A 14,244-nucleotide genomic window follows, 5' to 3' on the forward strand; every position below is an offset into this window, starting at 1 on the left:
TTCAGTTTTTCGTAAGTAGGATATTTAGACCTTGTTAGAAATGTGAAAAAACCAATCTATTATTTCAATGACTCAGGAAGGCTGGGTATATAAAATAATTTTCCATTATTACATGTGTTCCTTATTAACTTATCTCGTAACATAATCAGTTCCCATTGAAATGTTTAACACATACCCTAGAAGATTTAGCAAAACAAAATTCACATACGTAGTTGATGTATTTGTCAACAATTAACTTGAAGCACATCAAATACCTGCATGTACTTTCTAAAATAAGGACACTCTAGAAAAGGGGACAATATCCAAAAGGTTCATCAATATAATTCCAGCCTGTTCTCGTATTAAAGTGTTTCAAGGATGTTTTCTCATTGTTAAAATAACGCAGTCATATAGGTCCTTGATCTTCTTATGCCCAACGGATTAGTAGAAAATTTCTTTTGAAAGAAAAAAAATGCTGCAGTTATAATTTAAATCAATATGGATATGTTGAGCAGGAAAAAATTATCATATGGCTCGGGCACAAACTTTCACAGTTCTATAAGTGGGTTTGATAAAGTAAGACCAACGTCATGATGAACACCTAAAGAAGAAAACTGTAGTATCTTAGATGATGATTTCTGACAAAACAGAAGCTTATCATTAAATGGGTTAATTAAGAGAGATAACGGAAATGAACGTGAACCAAAGTAACCATACCATCCCAATTGTAACTTCTCATTAAATGAAAAATTGCTGGAAAAGGTGGAGACGAGAGCATCAAAGTCAACCTGGGTGAAATAACATGCATATGTAGGACTCACGGAAAAAATGTATTTCATGATTGAACTTAAAAAATGTACACAAATTAATTAATATTTTTTTTATAATAATAGTGTATCCATAAAGTATGGGACGGTAAACAATGAATAAATAAACAAAAAGGAACAAAGGTCTATATTTTCAATCCCATAAAAACTCTCCACTTCTTTGTGTGTAACCGGTTTCGTCATGAAACCACACAACACTGAAAAGAATAGACGAATATCAGACATGCACAACAATCAAAACATCAGCTTCTTAACCTACAGTACAATATTTCGTCAAAGAAACAATTTTTCTCAAAAAAGTCTCTAACCATAAGGTTTCCAAAAATGTGTTCTCCCTGAAAAGAGAATTCAACGCTGGTACAAAAAAATATTGACATCGGACAATGACACTTGACATTCGGTCCCGCTCTATGATTATTTTTCTAGACCAACATTATGTCTACCTCACACAACTGTCAAACTGGAGGCGCCCTCTGTCGGTCTCCACATCCACTTAAGTAGTGCACAAATTCGGTGCTCAATTGAGAGTTGGGCATTAAGTATCTTATCTGGGCAGGATCTACAATGCTTAATTATCTCAAGGTATTCCAAATTATTAAGGACTCCAACCCTTCTCTCCCTATGTAATATGTTGTAACCTTCTTCGAGATCTACCGGATGTCCTGTCTCCAAGATGTGTTCAGAAAACAATGACTCTGTGTTATTCTGTCTAATGCACCTGTGGTGTTCTTTAAATCTAACATCAAAACTCCTTTTCGTGCGTCCAATATAAAAGGAACCACATGTACAATTCAATTTGTAAACACCAGCATTATTCAGTGGACTATTTCTGTCCTTATTACTCATCAACAATTCACTCACGGTCCCAACAGTTCTGAAGGAAACCATGACATTAATCCGTTCTCTCAAAATCTTCGCAATCCTGTGGGAAGACGTCCCATTGAAAGTCAGTGATACATATTGCTTAGGTTCGTCATCACTTTGCTGAAGTTGGTTAATATACATACTTCGTTCAAGAGCTTGTCTATTCCTTCTACATATCATCCTGTCAACTGAACCCTCCGAGAAGCCATTATTCCTTGCTATTTGTTTGATAACATCAATCTCCTCACCAAGGGCAACTGATGACAATGGTAATGCAAGGGCCCTGTATACGTAACTGCGGATAGATGATAAACGGTGGGAAAACGGATGGAAAGAAGTGTTATGTATAACCACTCCAGTATGAGAAGGTTTTCTATACACCTGGAAGGAATGGTTACCATTGTCATTTGTAATGCTAAGGTCCAAATACTTAATGTTTCCTTCCTTTTGAACTTCCATCGTGAATTTTATTTTTCGATGTATTGAATTCAAGTGTTCTAAGAACTTCTGTAACACATCCAAGCTGCCATTCCACAAGCACAGGATGTCATCCACATCTTCTTCTTCTTCTTCTACGTGCGGTGCCCCACCGAGCTGAACTGAGGCCTCGTGACCCATTGTTCGTCCGCTTGTAGTTGGAGAGACTTACACTCTGTGACATGACTTACACTCTGTGACATGACTTACACTCTGTGACATGATGTCATCCACATACCTGTAGTAGTATATGACATGTTCTCTGAAAAGGCAACTTTTGGAAATTTTGGTCTTCTCCATGTGGTCCATTACAAGCTCAGCCGACAAGGGGGACACTGGACAGGCCATCCTCCTGAGCATAACAATCTCCATCGAACATAAGGAAATTCTGTCGTAGACAACATTCAAAAAGTCTATAATATTGTATGACTTCTATGTCACTCAAATTACCGTCAATAAGATGTTGTTTAATTATTTCCAAGGCTTCATTTATTGGAGTATTTGTAAACAAATTCACCACATCAACACACAACACCGCTCCAGGTGGAATTTTTATATTCTTGATTTTATTAGCCAGCTCTACACTATTTTCAATCGAGTATTCTGGAGTAAATCCTGCAATCTGTCTAAAATGCCCAGCCAACCACTCTGCAAGCTTGTGTGTAGGAGAACCAGTGTAGGAAACAACCGGTCTAATCGGCATCTGATCTGGAATGTCCGACTTATGGGTTTTGATTAGTCCATATAATCTGGGTATCGTCGTGTACTGAGGGGAAACATAACTCAAGGAATGCTCTGGTATAACCTTGTTACATTGTTTGATTGTTCTCCAGACATTTTTTACAAATGTATGGAATTTTGGGTTAACCTTCAAAATACCATTCTCCGAGAAGAACCTCAGTACTCTCTCTTTATAATCTGAGGTTCTCATAATGACCATAATGTTACCTTTGTCAGCTCTGGTTAAAGTCAAATTTTCTTTATTCAGCTTCTCTTTAATCTTTCTTATTGTGTTGAAGCTAAAGTGGCCCTGATGTAAAAAACTCATATTCTTGATCTCCTGCACTTCCTGTCTCATCACATGTTCACACTCTGCTCTTATTATAGTTGCATCTGTAGACTCAAGCCTCTGTACCACACCATTCACTAGTCGAAACTTTGGGCCTTTCGATAAAAGGTTCAGTTCTTCCGGTTCAAAAAATACCTCAGTGAAATTGAGTACCGGGTCATGAAAATGATGAACATCAACAGGGTCAACCACTCCAGGTACCCAAGGACGTTGCCTCACCTGAAGATTATGCAGCTTCTTTCTCAGCAACTGGAGTTTCCAACGTCTCCGTACACTGCACCTCGCATGAACTGATTCCATGAAGTAATTAAACTCAGTGTACGTGAGCAGTATTTTAAGTCTGTCATATAAGCTCTTAAGTTTCACATTTAATATATTGAGTGATATATATGATTTTCTGATTTCATCTTTGACTATACTAGATTTCAGTGTACTCAACATTCTACGGGTTTTATTTGTCAATATCGACTCATTCATTCTGATAGATATGTACTTTGGTATTTTTTTTATTTTGTTGTCCACTTGTCGGTTTCTTTTATGCTTCTGGTTCTTAGTCTCTTTAAGAAGCAGGTTTAGGTATTTAACCCGAATAACTATCCTCAAATTGAAGAAGCAATTGAGTAAGTCTGTTGGACAATCAATTTTATTCTTTAATTTAGTTATCAGGCCTTTTTTTATATTCTTTATTTTGTCTATATCTCTATCTAATGGAATTTTCTGTTCGAAATATCTATTGATGAGCAAAACTTTGTCTTTTCATTCTGGAGTTGGCTGAATAAGGCCTCTTTGAGATAAATGTTGTACCCATGTTGGCAAGCTGTAACTATGTTCATCAAAATTAGCTCCAGGATGGCAATGAAGGTCCGGGTATTTTTTATGAAATTTTTTGGCAATCCATCCTGCTATATATTCAATGGCATCAATAGTGGTTTCTGGTGTTGTTTCTGATGCAGAAGATAGACTTGAAAAGGACGAATAATGGTCTTTCCCCACATCTAATGAAGGTAAGTTTTTCAAAAGGCAAGCAGTCAAATAATCTTCTACCACATTCGAATCAACTAACGGATTGACATTTTGCTGTAATATTCCTGGATTTTTTCCTAATATAATGATTTTTATGTAATTGAGAGCTTGCACAGGTGTGGGGTGATCATCTGCTCCACCTCGGTGACGTAACTGACCAAAAAAACTCTCTAGAACATCTTGGTTCAGTCTTTTGGTCATAATATATTTTATAGAGATATATTTCTCTTGGAGATATAAAAATAATTTTTTCAAGCTATTTATTGATAGCATTATAGCTTTCTGAAATGTTTGCATGGAATTTTTTGTCCTGCATTTCATGGTCTTCATTAAATTGAACATTTTATCAAGAATTTCATTCTGTTTCTCCAATTCCAATCCATATCCTCTTTTAGATAACAAACCAAATTTTGTGTGAGAGTTCATTACATCAAACCAATCGTTTACTATTTCTATAAAGTCAGCAAGATCCATAGCTTGTTTGGCATTTCCTGGTTTGTAATGTCGAAGTGCTGTTGCAGTATGTCGTGACAATAACTCTGAAGCTAATCTTACATTTTGTCTCTTAATTCCTCTAACTGTCAAATGTTCTAGAGATAATTTAAAAGTTGTTCTCACTTCAATGTGTAATGTTGAATCCAAAAGATCGATAAAAGGCTGCTTAGTGATGACAGTTCCATCTTGTAATTGGAATCCAGTATCCAACAGCCAATTCCTGACAAGTTTTAACAGATGTGGAGCATCAGCAAAAACAAAAATAGGTGTTCCAGTACTTGAATTGACAAAAGAACAGTTAGTGTAGTCTCCATTCAACATACCATGCAATCCAATGTTGGAGCTTCCACAATCACTCACACAAGCCGCCACTGAAAAACCAGAACTGTTTAATTTTTCGCATGCAGTGCTCAAAATTTCTGTGTCATTTTTTCATCGAATCCTATATACTATATATATACTGTTTCCAGTTTGAAAATTGTCCACGGAATAATAAAAATTGCATCTAGCTGTGATTAGCAATAACCTGATCCATTCTTCTATCGTATTCAAACACAGATTTAATTTTCATTTCATCAAATGCCAGAACTCCTATTTTCTCCACTTCGGGTAAGCCTTCTCCTAAAATTGTCATAACTTCGAAAACACAACTGAAAAAACCAGCATGAATATCGAGTTTAGAAGTCCACATCTGGAGGGTTCTGATGGATGGCAATGGATAGTTGAGTTTATCTCTGAAATAAGTGTAAGCTCTCTTACTCAACATTTTCAGTGTAAGGCTTTAGATATATCTTTGTTGCTCCAATTCACTTTTTGCCTTCTTTCTAAATCAAATGGAGTTGTTCAGTGCTGAAGACACTCTCAAACTTTGAATAAATTTTGTCCATCATGTTCTCCTTCACCATTTTTTGAGAATACAATAGTTTTTTTTGTTTTTTTAGAAGTTCTTGGCATTCTCTTAACTTCTTCTTTAATCGAACACATTCCGTTTTTCAATTCTTATTGGAAGCTTTCAATTTTATGTTTTCTTGAAGCAAAACTTCGTAGTCACGGTGTTGGTGTGATTGCTTCTCTGCTCGAACCTCAGATACAGTGTTTTCTTCACCTTCCCGTAGAATTTCCTGCATATTTTCCGCAAATGAAGTATTTTTCGGACCAGCATTAGATTTTTAGAATTGCCTTCTCTTGACGCCAAGTAACTGGAGGTAAAGGTCTTTTTCATAATCCTCTTCATCAAAATGTGTTTCACATTTGTCTAGCCATGTCCGCTTCTTCCTTTCGTCCACAGGAAACCTGTGAAATGTTAGGTTTTCTTCTTCTTCTTCTGTTTCTCAGACAAGCACTTGCACCAATAGCGGCCCCCTATCAGAGCAGGCTTGAATATGGGCTAAGCCTTTAGACTATGCACCCAGTTTCAGTAATGAATCATTAATTCCAGCGATCCAGGGTCCCGAGGGCGCAGGAGTCTTGTAGAACAATCCCAGGATCGGCACAACTTGAAGTTTCTTGGTGGTTATCTTAAGAATCGTTTGTTTCTGTGGAACTCATTACATTATCACAACTGCTCACGTATTATGCTCTAACACAAGCACTCTAAACGTAGGGTTGATATAAGGAAGTACAAAGGGCCAACACATGCGGAAGTCCAAGCTGACAAGCAAAAGCAAAGCGCTACAGTACTATTTCACACTCTACAACAAATTGCACAAGTAATTCCAACATATCTAAGTTGTTTGTAAATATAATATCATAGATATTAAATGGTAAGGGGAAGCCCCCCTAGAGAGTTTGGTATACATAAGTTCTATTTTCTCTTTGTGAAGCTCACAAGAAAGGAATATATGTGGTAGGTCGCCTAAGGCTCCGCAGTCACAGTTAGGAGATTCCCTTAAACCTATCCTATGCAAATGTGCTGGGGTAAGACAGTGGCCCGATCTAAGACGCAATATAGTGGTGATGAATCTTCTTGGTTTGTCTAGCTTTGAATACCACGCTACACGGGGGAAGTTACCTTGATGTACGTAGGAACCATAAATTTTGCCCTTGTACTTACACAGGTCAAGGAAGTCACGAATCCAGAGGTCTCGGATGTATTTCTTGTATCCAGACCATAAGATCTGAGGCCCAGCCGAAATATCAGGTACGCTCTCAGCATATCTACCCTCGTTAGCCAGTCTGTCTGCTACATCATTATCATGAATATACGAGTGGCTAGGCACCCAAATGCAACTGACTGAATGACCTGCTGAGCTGGCAGTGTAAAAGAGTTGTCTTACTCTCATCAGAGCAATATCTGCATCAGAACAGAACTTGTTGGATTTCAGCGCTTCCAGCGCGCTGAGCGAATCTGAAACCACCAACACTCTTGATAAGTTTCGCTCCAGAGACTCGGACATCGCTCGTCCAATGGCATATAATTCAGCATTAAAGATCGACCAGTAGTCTGGTAAACGACCAGAAGTTTTTATTCCCATTGAGGGAAAGTATACACCGTATCCCACTGAATCCGGATTAGAGGAAAGAGAGGCATCTGTAAAGACCAAAATATGCTGGGGAAACCGTTTGTTAATCAGCTTCAGAAAGTCTTGTTGATTGGTTAGTGCCGACTTTGGGAGTCCGATTTGTAAACTTTTATTTGATGAATTCTCACCGCTAGTGGGGTTGATACAATTGGAATAGTGTGAGACCTGTGAACGCGAGTTTCTCCACTCAGCTCCCCAATTGCCTGGATATATGGAGGAACAGTGCCATTAAACCAAAGTCTCTCAAGGTGGGACGTATCACCCATGAACTCCAGTACAGGATGATGTAACATCCTGAGCGCCTTGGTGACATACTTGTAGCGACGTCTCAAGTGAAGGGGGATCTGGGAACTTTCAAAAAGCAGAATATTGGTTGGGGTAGACTTCATCATGGAGAATATTGACCTGAAGATGGCATATTGAGCTCTATCGAGCTTCAGTAGTATTTCCCTAGAACACCGTCCATACACCAGACTACCATAGTCAAGATGAGGGGCAGCCAGTACTTTATAGACCATTATAAGAGTGGATGAGTGTGCACCCCATGATTTCCTGCACAGGGCTTTAACTGTGTTATGTGCGCTGACCGTTTTACCAACAATCATCTCCACATGTTTCCGCCAACGAAGATTTCCCTCTATCATCATGCCCAGATATTTATGTTCCTTCTTCCAAGGTATGTTAGCTCCTCCCAGTCTCATGACAGGGGTACACCGAACCACCCCAGACCTGGTAAATATCATGGCAGTGGATTTCTCTGGGGATAGAAATAGATTTCTAGAATTCATCCAGAACTCGAACTCGCTTGGAGAGTACCCCAGGTGGGACAATCGAATATAGATTATACATGGGAGGGGCCAGTCCTGACCCCTGTGACAACCCTACCATACATTTACCAGGGCCCAGAATTCTGCTGGTGGAAGATGACGCAATGAACAGGTGTCTCTGGGTTAGGAGCGCCAAAATTATGTTGGATTCAGCCGCAGGAACACATGCATCCTCTAAATCTTTCTGTAGAACCGAGGGAATCACATGATCGTAGGCCCCTTTAATATCTAGGAACACTGCAATTACTTTTTTCCCCTGAGCGAAGGCAGTATAAATGTAACCTGTCAAATAGGTGAAGCAATCATTAACTGAATAGCCTCTGCGGAATCCGAATGTGGGGCTAGTCTCACCAATTCTCTCTTCTATCTTATGTTCTATCCTGTTCTTTATCATAGTCTCCAGGATCTTGACAATACAAGGGGAGAGCGCTATAGGGCGGTAGCTTGATGGTAAGTTGGGCGGTTTACTTTTTTTCAATATTGGGAGAATAAGGACGTTCTGAAAGTCCTCCGGAATTGATCCAGATCTCAAGCAGTTGTTGTATATCTGTATAAGGTCACTTTTAGCTGAGGGTGGCAGGTGGATATACATTAAGTAGCTGATCCCATCTAGACCCGGCGTTGAGTCTTTCCTGTGGGATAGGGCATGTAAGAGTTCGTCCATAGAAAATGCTGATATCTCTCCTAGTTACAAAAGGTCTTGGCGCGACCGTGACACCACCCTTGCTGAGATCTCGCAATATACCCAGGAGACAAGATTTTGATGGCGGAGCCTGGGAGACCTCAGATTGTTGTCCAGAGAATCGTTTGACCACCTTCCACATTCTACCAGATTTGCTGAAAGAAATGCTTTCTGTGAATTTTTTGAAAGAGGTCCTTTTTTTGAGCCTGATGATTTTCCTCGTCTGAGCTCTCACCTTTTTGAAATTGAGAAAGTTTTGCAGAGTAGGGTTATTTTTATATGTACGAAAAGCCATCCTTCTATCACTGATAGCTGCTGTGACTTTATCATCCCACCAATGGATTTTGTATTGTGGGGGGGTGTTGTTATACCTTTTCGGAAATGACTTTTCTGCCGCCACGTTGATCATCTGTAATAAGTCCGTAGTATCAGAGATTGGATGTTGTGCCATATATTGTATGACCTCCTTCTGGTAAGTTGACCAGTTTTGTCCACTCGTGTTATATTTTCGACAGATAGGTATTCCATGTCAATTTGTAGCTTGATTCAAATTGTTATCTTTTAATACAACCTTTGTGGGGAAGTGGTCACTCTGTGCGCAGTCAGGTATAAATGACCAATCACACGATATGGCTAACTCTGGGGAGCAGAGTGTTATATCTGGTGCGCTTGGATTAGATCCAGGCGCAGTCAGTCTTGTGGGGGCGCCATCATTGAGTAGCACCCATTCAGAGTCCTGCATTGAGACTTCTATAATTCCTCCATTATAATTTTTTATGCCAGATCCCCAAATGGGATTCTGAGCATTGATATCTCCCATAATAATGAATGGAAGAGGTAAGTTAGAACGAATAACCTGTAAGTTCGACAATGTCAACTTTATGTCTGGGGGAACATAGATTGTTCCAATACACATGTCCAAAACCTCCACAAAAATTGCCTGGGCCCCACTGGACATGCCTTGTAGCACCCCAGGAATGATCCTGTAAGGTATATGTGTTTTTATGGCCATGGCTACCCCACCATAGCCATCCAATCTGTCCTCTCTGATAACATAGAATCCAGGCAACTGAGCGTTCAGATTTGACTTTAACCAAGTTTCATTTAAGAGAATGATGTCTGGCTGATGGTCCTGGATAAGTACTCTTAGATCCAGCTGGTTTTGAAGGAAAGAGTGTATGTTCCAGTGTAGAATCTTGAATGGGGGAGCAAGTTGAAGGGAGCAATGAATTGGTGGACCTAAGGTCAGCAGAAATGGTCGATATCTCTTCCTCACCAGGAGTAATGGGAGTATTATCCCTACTCCCATCCGAGACATACTGTTCCACCTGCAGTTCTATACTTACATCTGGTATTGAATTATTAATTGCACTTTCTTGAGAATCTTCGTCGTTAAATATATTGTTAATGCTGTCTACTATTGTAATAGAGTTGGAGGAAGTTTGGGGAAGAGGATTTTTAACCTCTTTTATAACCTTTTTATAATTCGGGTTGACCTGGGCATCTGGAGCCGTAGGTCTCTTGAGAAAAGTTGGAGAGTAATTGATTAGAGCCAGTGGCGTATATAGAAAATATTTTCGGGGGGGGGCCCGAGATGCTTACACCATCAAATGATCCAATGGTTAGATAAGGTTGGATGCAATTTTTCGATTGAGAATCAAAGGATAACTTTGGGCATAGTCTCCCTGTTTTTCATCAATATCTCGTACACATTGTTTTCAAATCTTAAAAGTTATGATGCAAAAAAAATTACCATTGGTTGCTATTTCTAGCCAACACTCACGTCTGTGAACTATCCCCATTTAACGGACTCCTGCAACGTGACGAGAAATTGATAGAGTAGTGAGGTTTTCACAAAAGGCTTCATCATGTTTTGAACAAGAAAAAAATCGACAATGAGAAATTTCATTTTATTATAAGTGGAAAAAATAAAAATTAATTGACGACATGAAGACGAGGTTAGCTGAACATTCGCTTACATAGATGGTTACAAAACAAACCCCAGTTTTCTCGGTACACTAGCAAACTTATCAAGAACTTCCTCGTCGCTAACTGTGATGTCTCTGTGAATAGAGAGTAATGCGAGACCATTTAGTCTATTCTCAGATGTGCTGTTCCTTAGGTAAGTTTTCAGTCTTCTTAGGCTAGAGAAAGTCCTTTCAACGGTAGCGACTGACACGGGAAGGACAGCTAGTATTTTTAGAAGGATATAAATGTTGGGGAATAGATCTTTGTCACAGTTTTCTAGAGAACTAATCGCCGTTTTTGGCAGAACTTCAGGTCTTTCCTGTTTCCACTTTCCTTGCCACAGCTTAAACTCACTTCGCACAATGTCGTTAAATGACAAATCTGGTTCATATAATTTCAATGCAGCTTCTAATGAAGTGATGTCTGTTCTGATACAAAATTGTGGAAGAATGTTTTGTAAAGATATTATTGTGTCTTTATGAGATTGGAATCTTTCCCTTAACGCTTCACAAAAATCATCCAGGTATGGCACATAAACTGCTCGTCTATAATATTCTTCTTCTGTGGTATAAGGTACATTGTTGCGTGTTGTTTGAAGCCGACAAAATCGTGGAAGCTCCTCTGTGACAAAAAGTTTGGAGGCTATTGTCTTCACCTGTTCATATAATGGTTTGAACGTTTGCTCGGCATTTGATCTCTGTTTTGACAGTAGGTCTAAAACAGTTGTGATGTTGCTTATAGCCTGACTAAGGTCAATGTTTTTTTTTCTGAAGGGTCTCAGACAAGCTGTGTGTAGTCGACAGCATCTGGCTCAAAATGAAAAGATTAACAATAAATGGAAAAGTACAAATGGCACGACTTAAAGCGAATGCTTTAGTTGATGAAACACTAGATTCTTCTATCTTATGTAGGGAGAGTATGATAGCTTCTAAAATTTCTTTGAATAGAATAACTGAGTCATGTCTCTCCACCCATCGCGTTTCGCACAATGAAATCAGCTTCTTTCTCTTTTCATCAGGAAAGCACTCTGAAATCGTGGATTTTAAAATCTCTGTGTTCTTAGCTGATGCATGATAGAATGCACATATTTCTTTAATGACACCCATGCAGTTTCTAATAGAGGAAATGCTACTTGCATCTGACAAGCACAAGTTGAGTGTATGCGAAGAACAATGTGTATAAAGGGCCAATGGTAGTTTTTCTCTGATAGCAGCTTGAACTCCTCTGAACTTGCCACTCATAGTGGCAGCACCATCGTATCCTTGGCCTCTCAATTTGTTCAAATCAAGACCTAAATTTGACAAGGTCTCTAATACAGTTTTCGCCAAACCTGCACCAGTTACATCATGAACGGGGACAAACGTTAGGAAATCTTCTCTGATTTTGAAAGTTTCTTCATCAACATAGCGAATGCAAAGTGAAAATTGTTCTATTTGGCTTATATCAGTGGTTTCATCCGCTAAAACAGAATAGAAGATAGAATTCCTTACTTTTGCCACAATTTTGGATTGAATCAAAGAACCAAATGTGTTAATGATGTCGTTCTGAATGACAGGGCTTGTGTACATTGTTTTTCCACCAGCACTGATCAATTGGTCCTTAAGAAGATTATCTCCGCTGTTAGCTCGGTATCTCAACAATGATCGGAAATTTCCGTCATTTTCGTCAGGTTCTTCAAGACTCACTCGTCCAGAATCATTATGACCTCTGAGAGCAATCATTTGCCTTCCGCATAACTTAATAGTTTGAATTATAGCAACCAGTTTCTTTCTATTATTCTCAATATCTAATTTTCTTCGAGAATTCACTTGATCAATAACACTTTCACGTTTTTTTTTAATCAAGGATTTTGTGTTTTCAGCAATCAAAATGGATTGCCTATGGTATTTCGAATCTTGATGATTTTTGAACATTTCCCTAGCTTTTTTGAAATTTATGAAAGGCTGGGTCACAAATATTCCCAATGATTGGTGATTTCCTTTCCCTACATGTTCGCTCTGAGTGAAAAACACGCAGTATTTACAAAATGCTCCGCATTTCTCCTCTGAATACGTTAACCACTCAAATTCTTCAAGCCATTTTGCTTGAAAGGATCTCGTGTGGTTTGAAATCGAAGTGGTAGGAAATTTGTAACCAGACTGAGGTTTCCATACATTTTCTAACAATGAAACTTTTTCATCATTTGTTAATGAACAAATATAACTCCTTTGACAGTAATTTCCAATATCGTTTACATTTTTAATAACTTGAAAAATACCTTCCACATCTTGACCAGAGGAGCTCGTTTGAAAGACATCGGCACAAGCAATTTCACTTTGTCCTTCCACGGCAACGCGGGCTTCTAAATTTTCAACTCCAGGTCTATCCACATTTTGTCTTTTCGTGAAAAAATCTTGAATTGAACTTTGTCTCTTCATTGTGATTTTCTTTCACTAGTCAGTTTTCAATTACGACCCGAGAACACTAAAATACTCTTACGACTTATTATATTAGATATTAGAACGCAAACGTGAGATTTAGGTAATCATCAACTACTGTCCTAGCGGCTTCAGCCGTGTCGTGCGTATTACAGATTAGCTTTATTCACGCAAGCGCAGATAGAAAAGAACCGTTCGCGGATTCAAAGACATGATCAGAGCTTCGGAGATTTGTAACTGGTACGCATGTTCCGAATTTTAAGATCTGATCCTGCGTATAGGTTCCCAACCAGTTTAGAAATCGTCACGCGAACAAACAGTTGTTGTATATTCACATCAGACGCCGTAGCCATGCTTCTCGAGCCTGTTTAATTTATTAGAGTAGTTCAGTTTTCTTTATTCATTTCGGGGGGGGGGCCCGGGCCCCCTGGGCCCCCCCTATATACGCCACTGATTAGAGCCCTCTCATGAGCAGCTCTATCATATACCTGAGTCCACTTTTTTTCTTTATTTTTTGGAGCAGGCTTGTTGGGTCCTCTGGCAACAGAGGCAAAGCTTCTGACGTTGTTGTTATTCGGACTAGAAGACTCGAAGGATGAAAAATTGGGTATTGACTTGGGAAACTCAGACGGGAGAGGTCCCAGCTGAGGTCTAGTGGCTGCATTTGCTTCATTATGGGAGAGATTATGAACTCCCATGATCTCACGCATTTTTTGTTGTCTAATATACTCCCTGCAACTGCGGTCATTGGATGGATGTGGAGATTTACAGTGTACGCACTTGGAGGCGCTAGAACAATGTGTTTCAGAGTCATGTGAGCTCCCACAATTAATACACCTAGAGGTGCCCCGACATTGGTTTTTTACATGCCCAAATCTTAAGCATTTGTGACATTGTATAACAGGGGGGATATATAGTGGTACCTCGATTCTAATGCTGAAAAGTTCCAAATATTTTGGTAGAGTTGGTTCCCTGAAATGTAATAAGACAGGTACCAGTTGGTACCTGGTGATTGACACCTAGTGTGTCAGTCACCATACGATTAAACCTACGAACTCTAACTACAGGAGCCTCAGGCATCTGTCCCTTACCAC

The 14,244-nt window shown here is 39.2% G+C and overlaps 3 protein-coding genes across 3 annotated transcripts; all 3 read right to left on the minus strand.

The window, feature by feature from the left end:
* Window positions 1-870: 870 nt before the first annotated feature.
* LOC123308484 lies at window positions 871-2,333 on the minus strand. Its single transcript, XM_044891147.1, has 2 exons — window positions 1,250-2,333; window positions 871-1,003 (listed from the first exon to the last, which is right to left on the minus strand). The coding sequence occupies exon 1, from the start codon at window positions 2,286-2,288 to the stop codon at window positions 1,251-1,253; it is 1,038 nt and encodes a 345-aa protein (XP_044747082.1). The 5' UTR covers window positions 2,289-2,333; the 3' UTR covers window positions 871-1,003; window position 1,250.
* A 4,125-nt stretch (window positions 2,334-6,458) lies between these two features.
* Window positions 6,459-8,675, minus strand: LOC123307066. Its single transcript, XM_044889268.1, has 4 exons — window positions 8,435-8,675; window positions 8,153-8,365; window positions 7,385-8,013; window positions 6,459-7,283 (listed from the first exon to the last, which is right to left on the minus strand). The coding sequence occupies exons 1-4, from the start codon at window positions 8,673-8,675 to the stop codon at window positions 6,459-6,461; spliced, it is 1,908 nt and encodes a 635-aa protein (XP_044745203.1).
* A 2,810-nt stretch (window positions 8,676-11,485) lies between these two features.
* Window positions 11,486-13,150, minus strand: LOC123307067 (52 kDa repressor of the inhibitor of the protein kinase-like). Its single transcript, XM_044889269.1, has one exon. The coding sequence runs from the start codon at window positions 13,148-13,150 to the stop codon at window positions 11,486-11,488; it is 1,665 nt and encodes a 554-aa protein (XP_044745204.1).
* Between the last annotated feature and the right edge of the window lie 1,094 nt (window positions 13,151-14,244).

The sequence above is a fragment of the Coccinella septempunctata genome, chromosome 2 (assembly GCF_907165205.1).
Source record: "Coccinella septempunctata chromosome 2, icCocSept1.1, whole genome shotgun sequence".
Classification (NCBI taxonomy): domain Eukaryota; kingdom Metazoa; phylum Arthropoda; class Insecta; order Coleoptera; family Coccinellidae; genus Coccinella; species Coccinella septempunctata.